General features: G+C 39.8%; 1 protein-coding gene across 1 annotated transcript; it reads left to right on the top strand.

Moving 5' to 3' along the window:
- Positions 1-1,479: 1,479 nt before the first annotated feature.
- TARS (threonyl-tRNA synthetase) lies at positions 1,480-17,721 on the top strand. Its single transcript, XM_026087235.1, has 19 exons — positions 1,480-1,575; positions 2,000-2,080; positions 3,365-3,555; positions 4,607-4,730; positions 5,798-5,919; positions 6,147-6,264; positions 6,873-6,937; positions 7,018-7,096; positions 7,733-7,879; positions 8,888-8,986; positions 9,731-9,897; positions 10,304-10,466; positions 10,555-10,692; positions 11,475-11,552; positions 14,245-14,345; positions 14,476-14,580; positions 15,252-15,324; positions 16,122-16,236; positions 17,247-17,721. The coding sequence occupies exons 1-19, from the start codon at positions 1,555-1,557 to the stop codon at positions 17,393-17,395; spliced, it is 2,136 nt and encodes a 711-aa protein (XP_025943020.1). The 5' UTR covers positions 1,480-1,554; the 3' UTR covers positions 17,396-17,721.
- Positions 17,722-22,699: the final 4,978 nt, after the last annotated feature.

Below are 22,699 nucleotides of genomic sequence, written 5' to 3'. Positions count from 1 at the left end.
CATTATTAAATGTAGCTGTTTAAGAAGGGTATTTTTCAATATTTATGCTACTTATATTTTGTTTTTACACAACAAATAAATTCTTCAAGTCCGTTCTGTATAAAAGTATTTAAATCCATATTTACTACACCTTTCCATTTTAATATTTTTAAAATATACAAATATTTGCATTTATTTTTAACCTCCTATTTTTGTGACCAAATGAGGTGGTAACGTTCTCTTAACTACCTTTTACTTCTACATAACCAATATTAGAAAGCTGTATTAAATTGCGCATCTTTCCTAAATTTTGTCTTGCATCATTTAAGTCTGTAGAGCCTGAGTTGCTCTGATGTTCATCTAAGAACATTTTAACTAAATGAAACACTCCAAAATCCCACGTTTTTGTTGCAGATGAACAGGACGCAGTTATTACAGGAGACTTTGCATGCAAGGCAGGAGTGGGGTCATGCGCTCTGCAAATGGCAGAGGTCCAAAACGAGCTGCACTCCTGACCTCTGATTTAGACTCCTCAAAGGCCCCTTCCAAGCCATGGCTCTATGCCTCTATTCCTTTCAAATGCAAAATTTTGTAATAAACACCTTTCTTAAACTAGGCCACTTGGCTACTGAATGAGGTTACCGAGCACACCTAAGGCCTTGCAACAGCCTTCCCTCTGGGAGCCCATGACTGCTATGAAAACGTACTGAAACAAAAAGCAATTTTCCTAAATTGAAGTATTATTTATTTTTCCATAAAAGCAACACCAGGAGGAGAGGGGAAGGAAGGTTACAACAACAAAAAGCTGTGGCTGAATATTGTAGCCTTTTCTTACAGATACCAGGACTCTCTCATCCCATTTCCCCTCAGGACGGGGCTAAGCAAAGCAGCCTACATGTCCGCAGTCAAAGTCCGACCCTCCAGTCAGCATCTTCCTGCCCAAGTTACTAGATGGACTTCCCCAAATCTCTTCCACTATTTTTTTTTCCCTGCTGGGAGATCAGACCTTGGTCAGCCTAACTTCATGTCTCCTTTGCAAGGAATACTCCAGTTAGTTGATTCATTCCTGACTGAACCCTTGCCTCTGGGGAAGGGGAGCTAGGAGGGCTTTTCACAGGACAAAAATTGCATCAAACAGGGAAACGTCCCTGCTTTCCTGTCTGGAAAGTCCCACGGCGAAGCCCGTAGCAGCATTATATTTCGGGGGGGAGGCGGCCCCAGAGCGCCCACCCCTTGGGCAGGGCCCTCGGCGGCGCTCTCCGGGGCCGCAGCGCGCCGCGCACGGGGAGCCTGCTTTTATTTCCCCTCCCGGCAGAGGCGAGGTGRGTAAAGGCAGCAGTGCCCCGGCGGCCGCAGCGGGGCCTCTGCCGTCTTCGGCCGCCGCCCCCCGGCCGGAGGGGGCCCCTGCCCGCTGGGCGGGCGGCGGCGGCCCCTCACAAGCCGCCACGCATGGCGCGGCCCGACCCGCCCCTCGTTGCATCAGCTGCCGCGGGCGGAGGGCGCCTGCGCGGGGCCGCTCCCCTCCGCTCCGCCGCCCGGCCCTCCCCTCGCAGACGGGGCGGCTCGGCGGGCGCAATGGCAGGCGCTGACAGCCAGGTGGGTGATGGCGCCGCTGCGGCCGGCTTCGGCTCGGGGCGGCCTCGGGCTCTCGGGCCCCGAGGCGGGGCGGGGGGTGTGCTGGGGCGGGGAGGCCCCTTCTCCCTGCGCCGGGCCCGTGGGGGCCGCGGCCCCGGGAGCCGGCGGCCGTTGGGAGCGAGCCGCGGGCAAAGCCAGGCCTCTGCCCGCTCCTTCACAGCAAGTCACCGGGGTTTTCCCCAGCTGGCTCCGGGGAAGCGGCGGTAGAAGGACGATGTGTTTTTAAGCTAAGCTAAAAAAAGGTGAGGAGTTTCCTGGGGCTGGGTCCTGGGCCGAAGCGACCAGGTCTCCTCTCCCTTGTGCTGTGGGGTTGGGCAGGGGTGAAAGCATGAGCACGTCAGAGTGACTTCTGGAAAATGAGGAAATGGGTGTTTGCCCTCCCTAGGTAAATGCTGAGGAAGGAAAAAAGGCAGACTGTGGAAAGAAGAAAATGAAGGAAGGGGCCRGCGATGAAGGGCGCACGGAGGTGAGCTTCCCTTGGGTTCGTATGGCATTAAAAGATGGAGTCTCTTGGCTGGTATATTGTGTACTGATGGTATTGCTGCAGTTTGTCCCTCTAAAGTATTTTATCTAGTAATATGGTTATTCCATTCCTTTTCCTGTTACTTCTGATTTTAGTAAAGTTTGTGCTGAAGTGACTTTGTTGCTCTTGACAGCAAGTTATATCTGTGTACTGGAAGAGCAGTTCAGGTTTCCATAGATGCTATTTACAGTGCCTCCCMTTTGCATCAGGAAATAGGGAGCAGTTCTCTGGGATGATGAAGGCATGTGTAAGATGCTCTGTCTTTTTAGTTCATGTGGTGGGTATGAGTAAACAGATCCCTTCAACTGTGCMCTGAGATGGCCAGATGCTAGCCAGGACTAATCCCAAGCCATGCACATAGCTATATAGCCCTGGTTATGCCCAAGCTGATAGCCCTGATGTCATTATATGACATGTAGACTGGAGCTGGTTTCTGTCCAGGTGGCTCAGAGTGGAGTTTCCTCATTCCCTAAGTTTTCTGACCCAGTAATGGAAATATATTTTTATCTTGAACTTTGGTCTTTTCAAATTGATTTTTGCCCTTGCTAGAATTATGCAAAGTTTATTAAGMAGGTGTATGGTGGTACACTTGAAAGTAGTAATTTTCATTAAGCTAAACTTTTATAATGTTAATATATAATTAAAGTGTAATGGTGACTGTTGCTTGTTAGATATATAATTTAAATTGCCTTACTATCCGAGAGAGATCGAAGGAGTAAAGACTAAAAAGAGACGAAGTGACAGATGAAAATGTGAAAGGGGAGATATGTTAGACTATGTAAATGCTGATTAGCTGGCATGCATAGTACAAATTAATTTTAATAATTTGATGCTATATTCCAAGCATCAGTGAAATATGTGGAAATACATAAAGACATTTTTTGGTTTGTAATTGAAAAAGTGTTTTCAGTACTGTGATAAAGTGACAGATTGCCCTTTTTCCATTACCTTGAATTGCCCCTGGTATGGTCCTTCTCCTTAAATTTTTGTGCATTGCTTAAAGTGTTCCCATTTTTCTTCTCTATATAAGAAAATCAGCAGCACCCATGCTCCCTTTTTGAAAGGATTATTGCATACAACTTCCAAAGTTGGAAGGACTGAGATTCCTAAATCACTTAGCTCCTTGTGAAAAGTGTATCCATTTTATTTGCATTCTTGACATAATGTGATATTAGATTACTTCAATAATCTGTTGAATTCTTTTTTCTCTTTATTCTTTGTATGTAGTTGAATCCCTGGCCTGCATTTATCAATGAGCGTTTAGAGATGTATAATAAACTCAAAGCTGAACATGATGCACTTCTTGCAGAAAGAGCTGCTAATAACAGTAAACCCATTAAAGTTACATTGCCTGATGGCAAGCAGGTTGATGCTGAGTCCTGGAAGACTACTCCTTACCAAATTGCTTGCGGAATTAGGTATGATTCTATTCTGTGATTTGTTCAATAATTTTCAGATAGATCTATATCTGCAGGTTGTGGCTGCTATCATTAATGTTAGGATCTTAGTCATTCATCCCAATTTTCTTTAAGGGATCTTCTATTAACAAACTGGAAGTAAGCAAAAGCTTTCTAATTTTGAAGTCTAATGTTTTGCCTTATGAAGATACAGATTCTAAAATTAATTCCAGACTATAGGTGGGATCCTTTAGACACGTAACTTGCATATCTTTCTCAGTGAGTACCGCAGTTGCCTTAAGAACTAATTTGCTAACAAATTTACTCTGTCAGATTGAATGTTAGCACATGCTAGTTTGCATGGACTTGGGGAGGACTGATGGGTGATGTTTCAATGGATTTCAGGGAGTGTTAACAGTATGAGTATCTTTCACTTAACTGCATTTTTACTTATGTGTGAGATTCCCATCAAAAAGCGTGCCCTCCCTCTGGATGACTCAAGCTTTCTGTGGGGAGGGTTTGATCACCTGGTCACCTTAAGAGTTAAAATTATGAAAGAGGGGTGATCCTTAGAGATGAAATGCCATTTTTGTGATGCTTAGGTGCCTTGTCATTGGAACCTTCTTTGCTTTTGTGATTTRGGATCAAGGAAAGGGTTTTTTGACTAGTGGAAATGAAAGTGTTAAGGTAATGCATTATCTTAGAAATGGTATTTGATATCTTTATTTCTGATATTTGAGATCTGTCTTTTTGATATGTGAGATATGTCTTTCATTGCAGTAGGATTTTGAGGTCAGGTCAGTACTTYGAGATAGCTGCTTCTAAGTGAAATATGTTAAAGACTGTATGAACATCCAGGACACACAGTTTTTTTTCCTACATCTCTTGGAGATGTGGGTATGATTTTCATAAATGTTCAGGACTGGCTAAACTGCTTTTTTTTATTTGGAATTTTTTTATGGAATTATACCCACTCTGAGCACTGCTGAAAACCCTACTCAACATGGAGGGCAGTTGGGGAACTTTTACCTGCTGATTTCAAAAGCTTATGTACCATGTATTTATTTTGTAGTCAGGGCTTAGCTGACAACACTGTTATTGCTAAAGTGAACAAGGTGGTTTGGGATCTAGACCGTCCTTTAGAGGAGGATTGTACCCTGGAGCTGCTCAAGTTTGAAGATGAAGAAGCTCAAGCAGTGAGTATCTTCTAAAACTTGTTTGTCCTTGGATTTGCATTAAACTCAGCCTCCATTAGTTATTAACATTTTTAATGTGTTTAAAAGATGAAGAGGAGAGAATGGGTTAGCCATGTAGGTACATCTGCATTTTATATTAGTTCCTTAGGAAGGAGGTGTGATACTGAAGATAACACACATTCTGCTGTGTATTCAGAGCTGAGTCTCTGCTAGCAGTTGCTATAGATTATGTCAAATCTGTTCTCATTAAGATTTTACATTTGCAGCCTTCTTGTTAATGTAARGTAGGGTTCTTTTTGAAGCAAGCTGTTTAGCACTGACTGCAAAAGCAATACTGAGTACAAAAGTACAGAATACGTACAAACATGAGAGTACTGAGTAAGCTGTGCTTGTACTTCATATGTACAAAAGTACATACTTAATTTTGGCTACTCATTCAGATAAATGTAGATATCCAGTAAGTTTTTAAATGCAGTCTTTAAAAATTTGCATTTGCGTTTATATTTTCTGAGATTTATATTTTCTGATATGTGCAAATAAAAGCAGACTGAGGTCCTAAAGATTTGGTTTTAATTTGTCAAAATGTAAGGTGCACTACAAGATGAAGGGTAATTCCTAACTTTATGAACTGTTCTACATCAGTGCAAGATTTTCCATGCATAAAATACTTGTAGGACCACAGCCTGATGTTGTAAGTGCACTTTATGGTCTTTAGGCTGTACATCAGCAGAGCTGGTTGATTGAAGTTCACAAAAACAGTTGGTGAATTAGTTTCCCAAATTCTTGACAATAATTGAATTATGTCAACAGTAGTTGAACAGTAATTGAAAATTATTCTAATTCATTGCTACGCTGTAAATAATTTTGCAGTGTTATTTTTCAGAAATATTGATGCTTTGGATGGGGGGGGGGTTGCTGAGCAGATTGCTTTTGTTCTGCAGGCTGCTTTAATAAGGGATCTGCATCGTGTATCCTTATAAGCAAGCTTTTAGAAAGGGTTTTAAATAAAATACTCAGAAATGCATTGTGCATGTTCAGACTGACCCCTCTTTTGTGACTTCCATTAGGTATATTGGCACTCAAGCGCTCACATAATGGGTGAAGCTATGGAGCGAATCTATGGTGGATGTTTGTGCTATGGCCCGCCGATAGAAAATGGATTTTATTATGACATGTTTCTTGAGGATGGGTAGGTATTTTTTTTTTTTCCTAGGAGTGGGGGGACTGCAGGCCCAGCAAAATTTCTGTTACCTGCTTACTCCTGGGACAAAGTCATCAGTACTGTCACAGATGCGAATTGCTTTGTTCATTGCAGTACGTCCTGTCCACAAGCTGGTGCATTGCAAAGGCAGTACCAGGGCAGAAATTGTAAGTGAAAGCAAGAATGATTCACTTTTTCATGTGCCTTTATTTTAGGGGTGTATCAAGTAATGACTTCTYTGCTTTGGAAACCTTATGCAAAAAGATCATGAAGGAAAAACAAGCCTTTGAAAGACTGGAAGTTAAGAAGGAAACACTGCTCGAAATGTTTAAGGTAGGCTGTTTTAGAAGGTGGTTTCTAGCATCACACAGTTACGCTTTAAGTATATGTAGCTTTAGTTGCAAGTTTGATTAGCAACAGAGGAAGAGATGTCAATTTACACTTTTAAAGATGTTGTGTTCTTATGAGTTCATTTGCATTATTAACAGTAAAAAAATGAGCAAAGGTGTAACTTTTGGTTTTTTTAGCAATGCAGATTAGACGTTCTACACCTGCAAGAATTCTAGGAGTATCTCTCAGGAGTATCATAGCATCCTTCAGGTTAAAGAGGGCCTCAGGAGGTCTCCAATCCAACCTCCTGCTCAAAGCAGGGTCAACACTAAAATTGGACCAGGTTTCTCAGGCTTTTGTCCAGTCAGGTCTTGAAAACCTGTAAGGATGGAGACTGCACAACCTGCTCTCTGGGCAACCTGCTTCACTACATGACTGGAGCATCTTCCTGTCCCACTCCCTCTCTCTGCTGTCCAACCCCCTCCCCTTTCCTGTTTGTGTAATCCTCTTTTGATGAAACAGAGCATCAGATTTGCAAATAGTTTAAACTGCTCTTCAAATCTCATGCTTAATAAGTAGTTAACAAATGTGTGTGCTGTTTTTCTTTTTAGTATAATAAATTTAAGTGTCGGATTCTGAATGAGAAGGTCAATACTCCAACTACAACAGTGTACAGGTAACAATGCATGCACATTAATGCTACTGGATATAACTTCCTAGGATGAAATATGCTAAATTAATGTTTCCTTTTCTTAGGTGTGGCCCTTTGATAGATTTGTGCAGGGGGCCTCATGTCAGACACACTGGCAAGATAAAAACCATAAAAATTCATAAGGTAAGCGCTGAAACTGCATGAGACAAATGTGTTCACTGAAAACATGTTGCTGTCTTGGGGCAATAAGTTTTTGGGATATCCAGGAGCATAACGCAAAGTGGATAACCTGGCCATAAACTCAGTTTAACCAACTGAGAGAGGGTTGTGTGGTTATTATCTTAAGTGGTATGAAGCCCAATAAGGTGGCCAGAGCCTGCACTGCCAGCAGTGGATAGGAAAGTGAGCAGGACCTAAGAAAAGGGCCTGGCTGAACTGTATCAATCGGAGCTTATAATTTTTGCTCATCTGATGGTTATAGTTGAGTGAGAATGAGAACAGTTGGAAGAAGATGGCTACAGAGAGAGCAAGTGGGATTAAAAAAAGACAAAGGAGAGTTCAAAACCCTTCTTATAGAACCTGTTCACCTGTCCTTTGTGCATTTTTCTCTACAGACAGTTTGGTTCTTTTTAAAGTTTTGACATATATTTAGTTTTCATCAGTGTTTTGATTTTAAAATTAAAACTCTCCTTGTGCCATGGTGTGCTACATTAAATATAATGACTGTTAATAATTTCATGCCTTTTAACAGGAGGCAGTAATAGTAAAATACGGAGTCTCCTCCTTGTTCTTATTGTATCGTTTAATTTTTGCATGCAGAATTCCTCTACCTATTGGGAAGGCAAGGYTGATATGGAATCCCTTCAGCGGATCTATGGAATTTCATTCCCAGATGCAAAAATGCTGAAGGAATGGGAGAAATTCCAGGAGGAGGCTAAAAACAGAGATCACAGAAAGATTGGGCGGGTGAGACAGCTTTTCTGGTAATGTATTTCACAAATACCATGTGAATGTAACCTCATAACTAGAAGCATCTCAAAGACTGCAGATACTTGCTGGCACAACCAAGATGGACATAATTGTATTTTCAGTAGTTTTGCAAAGCCGGACACTTTTCTCTAACAACTGAGCATCAAAAGTCCTAAAGCAAACAGAACTCCTATTTAGAGCTTTTGGTCTTTATAACACTACAGTATCCTTATTCCACAGATTAAACATAACAAAACATGAACCCTTCAGTCTGCAGGAAAAGTTCATTGCTATACAAGCTGCTGCAGCCTGCTCACTCACAGTTCTTTCTTTTGTGTGACATTAGAATCAATAATACATTTCTACATTTTTCTTCTTCCCTAGTCCTGACATGCCTTTTGTGCTGATAGTGTTCTTGCTAGTTTTTTCTCTTCCAGTACTTTCTGCTTATTTTGCTGGGTTTTTTTAGATGGAAACCCCTGTCAGGTAATTGATAGTCCTGGACACACTGGTGCAAAGTCTGCTGCTTGGGCATCAGGAAAACATAGAGCAGAATTTCACTATGTATGTGCTACCCCGAAGTACGTGTCCAGTTTGCCACCAAATTAGCTGAGTACACTTCACACTTCTAATACATGTGCAACCTACTAGTATGCTGCAGCAGCAGAACTAACTATTACTTGTTAACGGACCAAGTGAATTTTGGAGGCACAGTTAGTAGTTACACATAAACACAGGAATAACACAAAATTTGGAGCATCAGTAATGAAATAGGAAACTGGACAATCTCCTTCAACAATCAATACTAATAGGAGATAAAAATACCAATGGAAAAGCATCTGCCTATTGCTATTGATTTTTTTTTTTTTTTTTTTTTTTTTTTTACTTTCAGATTTTTTTTTAACTTTGAGTAGTGATGCCCAGTGAGTAGTAACTCGTCTATGAATGTCAGTGAAAGTACTGGCTGTACAAATAATTTTTTTTTCAAATATTATTTTTCTGCAGGACCAAGAACTGTTTTTCTTTCATGAGCTCAGCCCCGGTAGCTGTTTTTTCTTGCCAAAAGGAGCTTACATTTATAACACATTAATTGAATTCATCCGGGTAAGTAATGTCTTTTGGAAATCTTCTTACAGAAGAAATTTCTCAATTTTAGAAGAATATGTAACAGTATAAATGGGATTGACTTAAAGTGAAGTGCTGTTTTAAAAAATCTACTAATTCTGTAAGCAATGAACTAAAGTAACTGGTTTCTTTGAACTGGTCATGTCAAATTCTCTGTTAAGTTTTTTTTTATCAGACTTTACCTGCATTTAAAGCCATATAATGATGCTCTATATTACGGATTCTTTGAGGTCTAATAGTACAGTTGAGCTTATACTACAGCTGTTCCACTGCTGCATGTTTATTAGCGCTTTTTTGGCCTTGTAGAGCTATCTGTTATAAAATGATGTGTAAGAAAAATATCCTGACCTTCCTGTTGTAATATTTAAAATCTCTATGTCTTATAGTCATATATTTGGGCTGCAGGGTAATATGAAGTGTCATTGAATAATTAGAGACTGCTGCTTTGCTTGCAAGGAAGAAACTTGTTCTTCTTGTTTAGCCCAGATGAAAAGTTTGGGGGGAGGGTGGTGCTGGTGGAATGGAGGTAGCCTGGCATGTCCAGCTTGAATCATTACTACCTTACAGATAGAAGGGAATAGAAAGGTCAGATTTTGTTGGGTTTTTTTGTTGTTGTTTTTATTGAGTCATAGACTTTTGGAGGGCGGCATTTGCATATTCTGTGGCTGCAGATGTATTTGTTTGTTTTATAAATTACTTTATATGCTGGGTCTATTGTTATAGAGCGAGTATCGAAAACGTGGATTCCAGGAGGTTGTTACTCCAAATATTTTCAATAGCAAATTATGGATGACATCAGGGCACTGGCAGCATTACAGTGACAACATGTTTTCCTTTGAAGTGGAGAAAGAAATCTTTGCTCTGAAACCTATGAACTGCCCAGGACACTGGTAAATACATAGCAAATCCAGTTTATCAAAAATGCTGCTGCTTCAAAAAATGCTCAGTTTGTTTTCTCTGCTTAATTGTACAGATACCTACTAACAGCTTATCTTGGTACTACAAAACTTGAATATCCAAATGGATGCCTGGGCATTGTCCATTTTATGGCAATTTAGCCATCCAGGTCTTCGTGTTCAGTTTTAGGCCCACCTCCCCCTCCCCCGAGGGTACAATAGCTCCTATCAGCTATAAACAGTATCTGAATTTCTTTTCCTGAAAAAAAGAAAAAAAAAAGATATGAGTGATCACTGTTCAGATCTCATGGTTGGAGTGATGAACATCTGCTTAGGTACTGGCTGCTCTTTGCAGAACTTTGATTCTGGATGAGTTTCAATTACTAAACTTTTCCTTCAGCCTTATGTTTGATCATCGTCCAAGATCCTGGCGTGAGCTGCCATTACGGTTGGCTGATTTTGGTGTTCTGCATCGTAATGAGCTGTCAGGAGCTCTTACAGGACTCACTCGAGTACGCCGGTTCCAGCAGGATGATGCTCACATATTCTGTGCTATGGAGCAGGTATGGGCTGCAGTTAAATGAAATTGTGTATTAAAATCCAAGTAACTCAGTTTCCCATAGTTGACACTTTATTTCCATCCTCATAAAGATCGAAGAGGAGATAAAGAGTTGTCTGCAGTTCTTGCGTACTGTGTATGATGTTTTTGGATTTTCCTTCAAACTGAATCTCTCCACTCGTCCTGAGAAGTATCTTGGAGATATTGAAGTATGGAATCAAGCTGAGAAGGTAAACAGTAACTTTAATGACTTTTTATATGAAAACTAGACTGCAGTTGGAACACCTGAGAGGACAAATTGTCTTCTGGGAGGAAGAGTGACAGCTGGGCATGAGAACTATAACTCAATAACTCTTTAATTCTGTCTGGCTGCTAGAAATGGCTTTTATTTTATGTTGTCCTTCTGTATGGAGATTATACTCTCAGTACAATCTGCATGTCAGAAACAAACTACCTCTCTCTCTCTTTTTCTTTTATTGGCCAAAAAATACACTAAGAGGAGAAAGAAAACCAATCCTGCCAGCCACTGTAATAAGTCTTAGAGCCACCTTCCAAAAGCCAGGTTGCTTTCATGATTAAAGGGACAGGGTTAAGCCCTTGCAGCTGCTCTGACGGGGAGAAGTTGGGGCAGGAAGGGACATTAGATGTGCTGGGGTGGATTACCTCTCAATATTATCTACAAACTTTGAATCTAGCATAAAAAGTTCTTACATTATAGCCAATACTGCTTGACTGGCCTCTTCCAAAATGTATGTATTAGTTTGTTTGCTTGTTTTTTAAATTTGGACTAAATTAATTTTTATTTTAGTTTGGGCTCCCTGACAACTTCCCCTTTCCAAACAGAAATGAATCAGTAAGAATGTGTAAAGAAGTTGCAGCAGTAACTGAGAAGCATTGAGAGTCTGGTAGTTTTAGATGTCTCCAGCAGCAGGCTGACCTGATGCTGTAACATGGAAACAGAGTATGAAAATGATGGGGAAAAATGCTGAATGTATGTGTCCTTTATCTCTAGCAACTTGAAAACAGCCTCGATGAATTCGGTGAGAAGTGGGAATTAAACCCTGGTGATGGAGCTTTCTATGGACCTAAGGTTAGTTTGTTACAATCATCCTCTAGGAGATTAAGCTTTTAATTCTGTTTGGTTGAAGTAGAAAAAAAGCTATACAGTTCCTTGTTCTCCATTGTTGCTACTCTAATCTTGACAATAGAGATAGCGCGCAAGTGCAGTTTCCCACAGTATAGTGAATGAGCAGAAGAAAAAAAAAAACCAAAAAACAGTCCTCACATGTAGCTTAGATGTTACATTGGTTTTAGTCTCTATAAAGTCTGGTAATGTATGAATTCCCCAGAAGGACAAGTGTTAGGCATCTGTCTGTGCAGATTGTTTGCCAGATGTCTTCAAATAGATACCTGAGCGAGACAAAGGCTTCATCTAGTAAATGTTCTGCTTTAAGTTAATTAAACCAGTACAAATGGCACTAAATGCTGTTAATACATAAATAACACTTTTCATTCATATACTATTGTGAGAAAAGGGGGAGTAAATAATGTGGTGATGCTCTTGTCTTGACTCCAAATCAGGAATAAAAAACAACTTTTTTTTCACTTATCCTGCACATTCCCTTGCAATGTAACATTATAACTGACTTTTTTCAGTGTTAGTACACGCTTCATTAAAGCACTGGTGCTGTTTACTTTTGGGTAGAGGGTACAGGACAAAACTGATTCCTGAACTGACAAATTGGTCTATGTTGAGATTGTTAAAGATTGGAATTAAGGAAGGAGGATTTTTTTAGTCATCTGTCTCAAGATGCTGTCTGACTGAAACCATGTGTTTTACCAGCTACATAAGCTTTTACTTTCATGGGAGAGAGAAAAATATTCTGTGATCCTATTTTCCACATACCTTTAACATTCTCTTCATTAATTAAACCCAATTTACTTGTACAAACTAATCAATCAATCAATCAGCTCTGTTTAAGCAGYAGCCAAATAATTCAGTGAGAGACATGAACAGAAGGTGGCACTGTCAGATCTGTGTTACCAGAGCAATAGCTACATTAGAAATACTTTTTTCAGCAATCAGCAAATCATAACCTATATAAATAAAACCTGTATTGCTATATAAAACAAGCAATGAGAAATCCTAACCCTATGTTCCTATATAAAACAAGCAAGGAGAAAAAAATTAACTTCATCTTATTGATTAAACAGATTTCTGAAAAATTCCTTTTACTGGCACAGTTTTGTAGCTAAGTTGAGTTGCTACGGGGTTATGGTATTTAAAAAAAAAAAACAAACAAACCTTGCATTGATTTTGTATTTTTAAAAGATGTCTCCTCAGCCTGCACAGATTAAGTAGGGCTCTCTAGAAATTTACTTGTATCTCTGAACATAAGGACACAGAGCATTACAAAATTACTTGTAAATCTTTCTCTAATAAACCTAGCCTACATTTATGTCTACATTAATTCATTTAGTAAACTGATTCTGACTTCTGTCTTTGTATGTTAATTGAATCAATTTCATTTTATAGGTTGTACGTGGAATGTGTTATAGCAGCTAATCATTCACAGTGTGAAAGGCAAACAAGATTTAGTAATTTCCGCAGTTGATTTGAGAGGAGGCAAATATCTGCAGGAACACTTACCTTTGTTAACCTTAGTTAACCTTATACTTAGTTCTAGTACACTCCAGCTAAAGTGAAGTGAGCAGACATGTAGCCTGTTGCACTGGTTTTAATGGAAACTGGTTAAAATTACATGTTAAGTGAAGCTACACATCTAGGGTACCTTTAAACTAAGACTTTTTTTTTCTACTCTGTACCTGGATGATTTGAAATTAATAGAAGGTTGTAAATAGTTTATTTTGATAGAAGCTTTTCTGATGAATAACTGACCTGTGATGAAGTCCAGCTTCTAAATGAATTTTTTTTAACAGTTCATATTTAGCCCAATTACTTTTGAAAGACATTTAGCATTTCAGTGAATAAAACACTGATCTGTTTATTTGATATATAAACTAAAATAAGGAACACAGACCCAACATATAGTCATACTGGTAAAACAGTGACTAAGAGAGCAATTTGCTAAATAAGTACATCCAGATACTATAAATCTGCTGTTGGCTAGCTGTCTACTTGTGCAACTTTTTATCACAGGTGTGCTCAGGATTAAAGCTTATAAGATGCAACAGAAAGAATAGGCTTGATTTGTAGATAATCACATAGACAGAATGGGTGTCGCTAATTAATGCAATCCCTATTAGAAAGGAGATTATCTAACACAAGGATTCTCATCCCTGTGCCTGGGCCCTGAATTTATGATATAAGCTACCAAATATTCCAATATTGCATAATAAACAAGCATAAGTTTTCCAGTTGCAGGTTGAAGAAGTCTTATTTTGAGTGAGAAGTGTTCAGTCCTGATCCAAAACGCACATGCACTCTTCCCTTGATGTGCTGCTGAATTTACTCAGTAAAAATGCCCAGAAGAGCAAAGCAGATTGAAACTCACACAGTGTGATGTATTAAATGTGGTTCCCTCGGAAGTAATGCCACTCCACTTGCTCACCTCAGTTTTCATTCTGACAGGTATCCACATCAAATCCTGCAAATCATTTAAATCCTAAAGTAGGCCAAAGTGAAAGTATGTTGTCTGAAATCGTATATAGTTCCTCTGTGCAGCTCTGAGTGCAAGCTTCTGTCTTAAAACACGTTTGCTTTCAGAGGAAAATGTTTGTATCTTAAACTCTAGTAAAAGTTTGTGTCTTTTGTTTCTAAGATTGACATTCAGATTAAAGATGCCATTGGTCGCTACCACCAGTGTGCTACAATCCAGCTAGATTTCCAGCTACCAGTCAGATTTAACCTTACTTTTGTCAGGTGAGTAAAGTAGCTGGTATTTTTAATTGCTATATAATCTAGCTTGCCTGGCACTTACAGGCATAAGTTTAAAAAAAGAAACAGCCTTAGATTTAAAAAAAAACAACAAAAAAAAMCCCTTTATTCACAGCCATGACGGTAATGACAAGACCAGACCAGTTATCATTCACCGGGCCATCCTGGGATCTGTGGAAAGAATGATCGCCATTCTAACTGAAAACTATGGAGGCAAATGGTAATGTTGAAAAGTAGATTTTATTATTCCCGTTTGAGCAAACATTCTATGTAGTAGAAGATAAATTGGCCCCAAGTATGCAAGAGTCAAAAGGACTGCTTCTGCTTGCTTGCTACAGAGTTGTGCTTTAGGTATATCATGAGGTAATTCCTCCTAAACTACATTCACTGGATGTTAAGTAATCCCAAATATGGTAGCCAGTCCATGGTATTACTCTTGCAGGTGCAGCATACAGYTTAGCCATGCATCTCTGATCTTGGTCTTGCAGCTGGGCTGCCTTGGAGGGTCATTTTTGTAGGTCCTTAACCTGCTGCAGTATGATACCTGACAGGGATGATCTCTCTGACTACGAGGGAGGCTCAAAAGTAAACATTTTTCCATGATTAGTTAATAATAAGCATAACGGCTCAGTTACGAGTTTTTCTGTTGTAAAACACAACTTGAAACTTCAGGTAAAGAAGTACTTTTGCCCAYGCTGAAATTTTCCTTTGGACACTCAGGTTTTGGGGGAGATAAACTGTGACTTGAGTTTAGGGCTGTCATCACCTCTGAAACCAACCTAAGCAAGTGGCTTCATGACTCTGTAGTGTAGATTTTAGTCTTATCTGTTGATAGACTATTTCATACTGAAAAATACTAAAATCTGTAAAACTTGTTTTTGTTTTCTGAAGGCCGCTCTGGCTCTCCCCACAGCAGGTAATGGTGGTACCAGTGGGACCAACATGTGATGAATATGCTCAAAAGGTGAAGTAGCATGCGTTTCGGGGTTTTTTTGTGTGTGTTTTTTTAGTTCCAGAAATACTGTATTTAGATGGGCTACTCAGTTATTAATGATTAATACTATTTATTTGAAATAAATAGGATAAGTCTTTGCATCTTATGTTGTAGCAGTTGTATATTACGATGACAACAAATTAAGCTGCTGAAATGGTAGATGGCTCTTAAAGAGGACCTGAAACAGATGTTGGGTATCCAAGCAACAAATGCTGATCCTGGTGATGCTTTTATTATTGGAAAGCTTAGCTTTTCAGCCAGAGGAAAAACTCTTACCCTTCAGGTTCCAATCTCCCATGGCCATGTGCATCTTGCAGAGTAATAAGAAAAATAAAGCTGGGTCTTTGCATTTTTGGCATCCAGCTGACGTTCTTCTGTATTTCTTTCAAGCCCATGGTACATTTAAAAAAAAAAAAAAAAAAAGAGAGAGAGGAAAAAAAAAACAGTCTGCAAAATAAAATCTTCTAATCAGAAAGCTCCATCATTCTGCTGCCTTTCTCCATGCCAAATTCAAGTTGCTATTCGGCCCAACGTGTCAGGTATTCATAGCACTGCATAGTGATTTAGTGTGTATGAGCTTATGATAGCTGACATGTTTTCACATTCTTGAACTAGGCTCATCTCCAAGGCCTGAGCCAACAATGGTGTCTTTGGTTTAGGAGTTAGACAAGTTTGACTGGCTTGTTAAGCCTACAAGTCATAAATAGTTCATCATCATGAAATATTATATCCTTTTTCAATGACAGTTTAAATACTTTTTCTTCTAGGTCAGACAGCAATTCCATGATGCTGGATTAATGGCAGATGTTGATGTAGATCCTGGGTGCACACTGAACAAGAAGATCAGGAATGCTCAGCTTGCACAGTATAACTTCATTCTGGGTAACGTATAGGGCATGTGCTATTTTATGTTGGCTGACTTTCTTGAATCAGAGTAGGATTTGATCTAGCTCTTTCTTCCGTGAGCAAGGCAGAGACTGGTAGTCAGTGTTTTAGCCCGCTTTACTCCTAAGAATCTCTGTCTCAGCCTCCACTGTCCGCATGATGGGCATTCCTTGCTTGTGCAGCTGTTAGTGGAAGGAGGCGATTGTTGAGTGGCCCAAGGCATTACTGCTGCTTTAGGAAAAGTATTTTGCTCTCTTCTGGTCAGTAGTATGGAGACGCGTGTGGAATCTCCCTTCATTTGTCAGGTAGATTAAGTGATTTTTCAGTATTTTGCTCTCCTAATTGAAGTGTGACAAAAGAAGTGCCGTATTTTCACTGCATTCAGCTGTGGTGCACTTTTGAGCTATGCATGCATGTCTGAGAGCTGAGAGTCTTGCAAGAGAGGGTGATGCAGGGACAATTAGAAACTGACCTTCAAGTATATGATCTGAAGTACTGTCTTAGTCATACAGACTACTTCTGTAGCTACCTCCAAGTATATCCTACAAAATTTATATTAGTAATGAGACAAACAGATATTATCTTGGTGTCTATATCTTAATGTTTAATTTAAACAAATAACTAAGCTTTTCCAATAAAATATCTTGCTGTCTCTATAAAGTAAAAAAATAGCTGTTGGTTATTTACGATTAAATTGTCTTTCTAACCTTTGTCCACGGAGCGATCCTAGACTTATTTCTGATTTCAGCCTTGTGGCTCTCTTTAATAGGAAATAAGCCAAGCTGAGCTTATTCAGTTAACTTTTCCCCTTGCTCATATTTTATTAAGTTATTTATAATATACTAAAACCTTTTAAATAAGATGTGATTAAATAAGAAGGCTATTGGCTGCTTGTGTTGGTTGTTAAGCATTTCAGAATTTCTGTTTAATATCTTTGTGTTTTATGGGAATCAAAAAAATGCTTGAGAAATGTTAACTTAATCTCTTTGCATCTTGGTTGTTTTTAGTTGTTGGTGAAAAGGAGAAGGCAAGTGGAACAGTTAATATTCGCACTAGAGATAACAAGGTGCATGGTGAGCGTACAATTGCTGACACTGTGGAGAGGCTGCTGGAACTGAAACGGTCCCGCTGCAAACAAGCAGAAGAAGAATTTTAACACCACCTAGTCTACCTGGCATAAAGAAGATTCTAGTTTTTCTTACGCAGTTAACCAGAGAGTTGTTTGTGCTGATCCAGATTTGACATATATTTCATATTGGACCTCTTGCTTATTTTAGCAGAGATCTTTCTTAGTCAAACATATCTCTTTGTAAAATCAATTTTTCACAAACCGTGAAGTAAAATTTCTTGGCTGCTGATCAATGACAGATGAAGCTAGGTGAAATGACCCTTTCTGCTGCAAGAGAAAATGGAAGTGTTCATCAGGGATGCCTATAACATTCTAACTACCGAATTAAGAATAAAATTCATTTTGATAACAAATGGTTTCCATGAAAGTTAAACAAGAGACCGTATCAAATTAGAAGCCATTTGAAGGACCTCATCAATTCTTCGGGTTTTTTTTTTCCCCCACATACACTGGCTGAGAAGCAGCAAATGCCAAATGCCTGGCATTGACAAAAAACTAAAATCAGAGGTTTTTTGTTGATTTTTAACCAATCTGAACAGCTTCCAAAGGCTGTTGGTTACTGTTCCTCTAGAAAGAGGAAAGAAAAGGAAAAAAAATGAAGTTGTTATTGCTATAGCCTTAGCAAAGATCACCGTTCTCACACAAATCTGAGGACAAGTTTCAATCAGCACGTCTTTTAAAAGCCTCCAAGTCTCATCATTTCCTTTACCATCTGAGCAGAAGCTTTTCATCTAGCCTTTTCTCACCTACCTTTCTCAGGTGTGATAACATTATATCAGGATTTGAACCCATCTTGAATTTAGTCTTACCAAGTCCCCCAGCAAATTTTAGCAAAATCTATTTCCTGCCTCTTTGGCGCATCTAGGCTAATTGCATTCCATCTAAGTGCTGTGATAAAAGGGGAGATTTACTTTCCACTGACTTGCTGCTTTTAAAATTATTTCAGTGAGGGTGAAGTGGGTTTAAAATGCCTCAATCTGATTTTTTAGTATTTTTGCACCTGCTTTATTTTGCTGTGATGGGACTGCTGCTGGTGCAAACAAACAGAGCAGAAGCATATGTCAGCTATCCCTGGGGCAGGAGGACTTAATCAAATGTAGATGCTGACGCAAAAATAGGGCAGATGATAGATACCAGTCCCAGACTGAAAAGGAGCCACTAGCTTCATTTCCCTCTCTAGAAAACATGCTTTAGACTACCTTCTAACTAGGTTGGTGTATTTGCTGAGTTTCACAAAGCTCTGCATTTCATGTTGTAGGCATATCTGTATGTGCACTTCATGCTAGAAGCATTAAATTGCCAAATTCCTGTAAAGAGATGATACTCTCAAATTAGACTGGTTCTGTAAAATGTTAGCCACTACTGTGTATAAATCAGTAGATGTCAGTCTTGTACAGGTTACCCTGCTACAGAAACCTCATTTAAATAGATTATGCTTTCAAAACTCTAATTATGTAGGTAGAAATATATAAATGCATGTATTATTAGAAACAGCACCTAAGGGTACAATCCAGTAAAATACATGGGCCACTTCAGCAGAATGGGGGCAGAACTGTGTCTACACCTAAACCATGATTGAATCCACTGAAGTGCCATCTAAATTCATTGGTCTCTGTTTCTCTGACTGTAGAAGTTCTCTGGGTACCTAATACTGTAGAAATATGCAGAAACAGAATTGGCCTGGCCTGAGTAGCATGTTCTCTCTTCTCTCTCTCTTTCTCTCTCTCTCTCTCTCTCTCTCTCTCTCTCTCTCTTCCCCTCCCCCTCCCCCCCCCTTCCCTCCCTCCCTCTCTCCCTCTTGCTCACAGTTCAACCAGAAGTCCCTTGAAGAGCAGGCTTGGGGCACTGCTGATCATCTCTGGCAGGACCAAGCTCCTGACAAAGCACCATGGCCATCTCTTAGGGCAGGAGGACGCCATGCAACTTTTGTATAATAGCTTGATGTTTGGACCACTTGCCAAGAAATGGCATTGACTAATTCTTACCAGGGTGTGAGGGGGCTTAAAGCCTCCCATTCCACTTCTCCAGAGCGTGCTCTGATTACCACCACTCAGCAAGAGAAACACAACTTCTGCAGCTTGGTTTTTAGCCTGTACATCCCTAGGGACTTTTTCAGGGGAAGGTCTGCTTGTCCTTTGTTTACGATAGACTACTCCATGCCATGAGTATTTCCTGTGGAGTCGCTGATAAAATACAGCTCACACCCTATTTTACAGGAATTTTTGTTTGCTCATACCTTAAAGCAAATTTCAGTGCAAACTGCTGAAGGAGGAAGACAGAATGACAGAGAAGAAAGATGATACCTAACCTGACAGCTCATCCAGGGACATAACTGGACAATATAAAATAGGGTTTGGCAGGAATGCCCACCTGGATAGGTCACTGCACAGGCCTTCAGTTTTCTGTGAATTCCTCAGTTGTGCAAACTCCCATGAAAGAGTTTCACCTCTCCCAGAGTCATCTGGACACTACAGTGAATGAGGGTAATTCCACTAAGAGTCTTGAGATTCCCACGCTATAGCTAATAGTACTTCATGTCTTTGACCATTGGGACAAACTGATAAAGTTTCAATATTCAGATTCAGTAATATGCCAACTCCCTCCACAACCAGTGAATCACCTTTAGGGAGAATCCATCTATAGGATAAATTTTTGATTATTGTAGGCACCTTTACAAAGTCAGTCCTGACCTGACTACATTTTTTCCATTGCATCCAGACCCAGCCCACTGCAGTTCCCCCAGAAAATTAAAAAAATCCTCATAGTAAAAAAAGTATTAGTTTGCCAAGTCTGACTTTTCCCAAGTTAGAGTAGACCAAAATTAAGGCCTTCATCTTATGTAGGTACATGATTGCCTTAGCTTTCGCTACAATTTCTTAACTGCACAATAAATTTTTGGCAAAGATATAAGCAATTGGCTCTGGAATCAAATAAYGGTAAACTGATAATATGAAAATTACGTATTGCTAGAGGCTATGCTTATAAAAACAAAGACAGCACATGCTGCTTGGTATTTACGAGTATTTCCAAAACACTTTCACCTTTTTACACGCCAGTGTTTTCCAGCTGCTTTGGACAGGAACATTCCTTCATACTTGTCTGGTTATGCTGGATGCCTTGCTAGCCACTGTAATGGAATATGCTACATTTGGACTTTATATCAAAGTTAATTTTTTGTATAGGCTTCAGACAGGAGTAGGAGAACCTTTGGAGCAGAGTATGCATTAATAATCTTAAGAGACATTGCTCCAAAGAAACACGTGCCCAGATAAGCAGGGGCAGCCGAAGACCCTTCATAATGTTCTCAAATGTAGTGTTCAAGGTAAATCATCTGGGCTACATAATTAGCATCAATAAATAAGATTTCTGCATCCCACTCAAAAGAATTCCCTTCAGCTGTATCACAGAGTTCTCTTGAAACCATGAAATGCACAGAGTGCATGCATGAAAATAATAATAATTAAAAAAAAAAAAAAAAAAAAAGCCAAAGGGTTGAGCAGCTGGAAAGCAGAGACATTCATGCCAATTGAACATGACAGAGCTTCCACAAGTCGGCTGTATATACCTAGCTGTATTAAAGGAGTACAGACCACTGCAATGGAGGCCACAGCCTTTCACCAAACAGCCTTTGCTTTCCTAAACCCTCTGGAACTGCCTCTCTTTGGGATCCCCAGTACAATGACAACCCCTGTGGCCAGCACAGACCGCCATGGGGTAGTGAGGAGCCGGCTGCGCCCCAGGCAAGACCCTCTCAGCACCCACACGTTAAACCTTCCAGAGGCTCCAAGAACCTGCCGCTGAACGGGGCTCCCTGGAGAGCCACGCAAACGGCACAGCAAGCAGCACAGACCCCGCTGGCTCTGCTGCAGTAAAGCCCTCTGACTCGAAAAGTCGGCCCTAGGTGGGGGAGTGGGCATAGCAGAGAAGAACATGAAGAGAAAGATTTAAGGTTAGATGATCATCCCGGTCTGGTGCAAAGCCAACACCCTCTTCAGGTAGTTAGTGTAGGTCTAAAGGAAAGAGAAGCAGAAACAGGGACAAGAGGGCTGGCAGATGGGCAGCAGTGATTAGGCAGGAAAGCCTGGAACAAAGATGTCCATGTGCAAAGTACAATTAAACTCCTTCAAGTTTCAAGCATCCTGGCCTATGAAGGGTTTATCTCACTAGCTTGAAAGACAATATATTAATCCCATGCCAATTTGGGGCTGACATTTAAAGCACATTTTGCTATACCATCACAGGAACCAGCAGGCTTATAAAACAGGCATTCATTAATTTGTTACCCTCCTGAAACACCATCCTTCATTTTGGGAATACTCACAACTAACCCTTGTACATGGATGTGTATGCCAACATCAGGACAAGTTAACTTAATAGTCTGCAAGAGCTTAAATGCACAATGACGTTAATCTAATCATGTTAAACATGTGATTTCTCAGTTGCACACTTAAGGGACAAACTGTAACCTGTCTACAGTACATCTAGCAATAGAGAGGTAATTTATCTTTGTTTTTATTTAACGGACTGAAGCTCCATAAGGATGTGAAATTTCTACCCTTGTGTATCTGCAGGGATGTCAGGCTGCACACTGGAATAGCTATGAATAAACTGAATAAACATAAGCATATATATATATGTGTGCGTGCATATATATATATATATATATGTATGTATGTATGTATGTATATATATATGCATGCATGTATGCTAATGGAAAGACACCTTTTATCGGTGTGGTCACTGAATTGTCAAAATTACAAAGCATATCTTTCCAAGAAGCCATTACCAGCTGAGAGCTAACAACCATAAAATGACATTCACTCATAAGTACTCCACCTAGACATGGAAAATTAAATCATTCATGTATTATGTTTGAGCCCTGGCTTCCACATCAAGCTAGATGGTGTCTGCAGAGGGATCAGGTGGAGTCCAGATACCCTTAGATCATACCAAGAGGACAAAGGGAAGCTGCATACACATCATCAAATGGAGACTCTCTTTAGTAGCAGGTTGTTTGGGGATTTTTAAACCACTGTAACACAACCTTTGAGCAGGGCATTCCTGGACAGACTGCAAATCCAAACAAGGAAATCTCTAATGTGGCCACTTAGAACTTTACTATCCTGCTTCCCCCTTCTCACATTTAAAAGGTAGATGTTCCTACACTCCTTAGCATCAGGTAGCTGAGCTGTTATTATCTTTTATTGCCAGAGAGGTTTTTGAAATTGTTAATTGTTAATTATAATTAAAAATATTTAGCTTTAGTTTCCAATGGTAAGTTTCATTTTTTAATATGAGACTTTATCCACAGACTGAGACTGCCAAGCTCTG

This window comes from Apteryx rowi, unplaced genomic scaffold (assembly GCF_003343035.1).
Source record: "Apteryx rowi isolate R43461 unplaced genomic scaffold, aptRow1 scaffold_71, whole genome shotgun sequence".
In the NCBI taxonomy this organism is placed as follows: Eukaryota; Metazoa; Chordata; class Aves; order Apterygiformes; family Apterygidae; genus Apteryx; species Apteryx rowi.
Note: the sequence above shows the minus strand (reverse complement) of the source record. Positions and strands in the feature narration are given on the sequence as shown.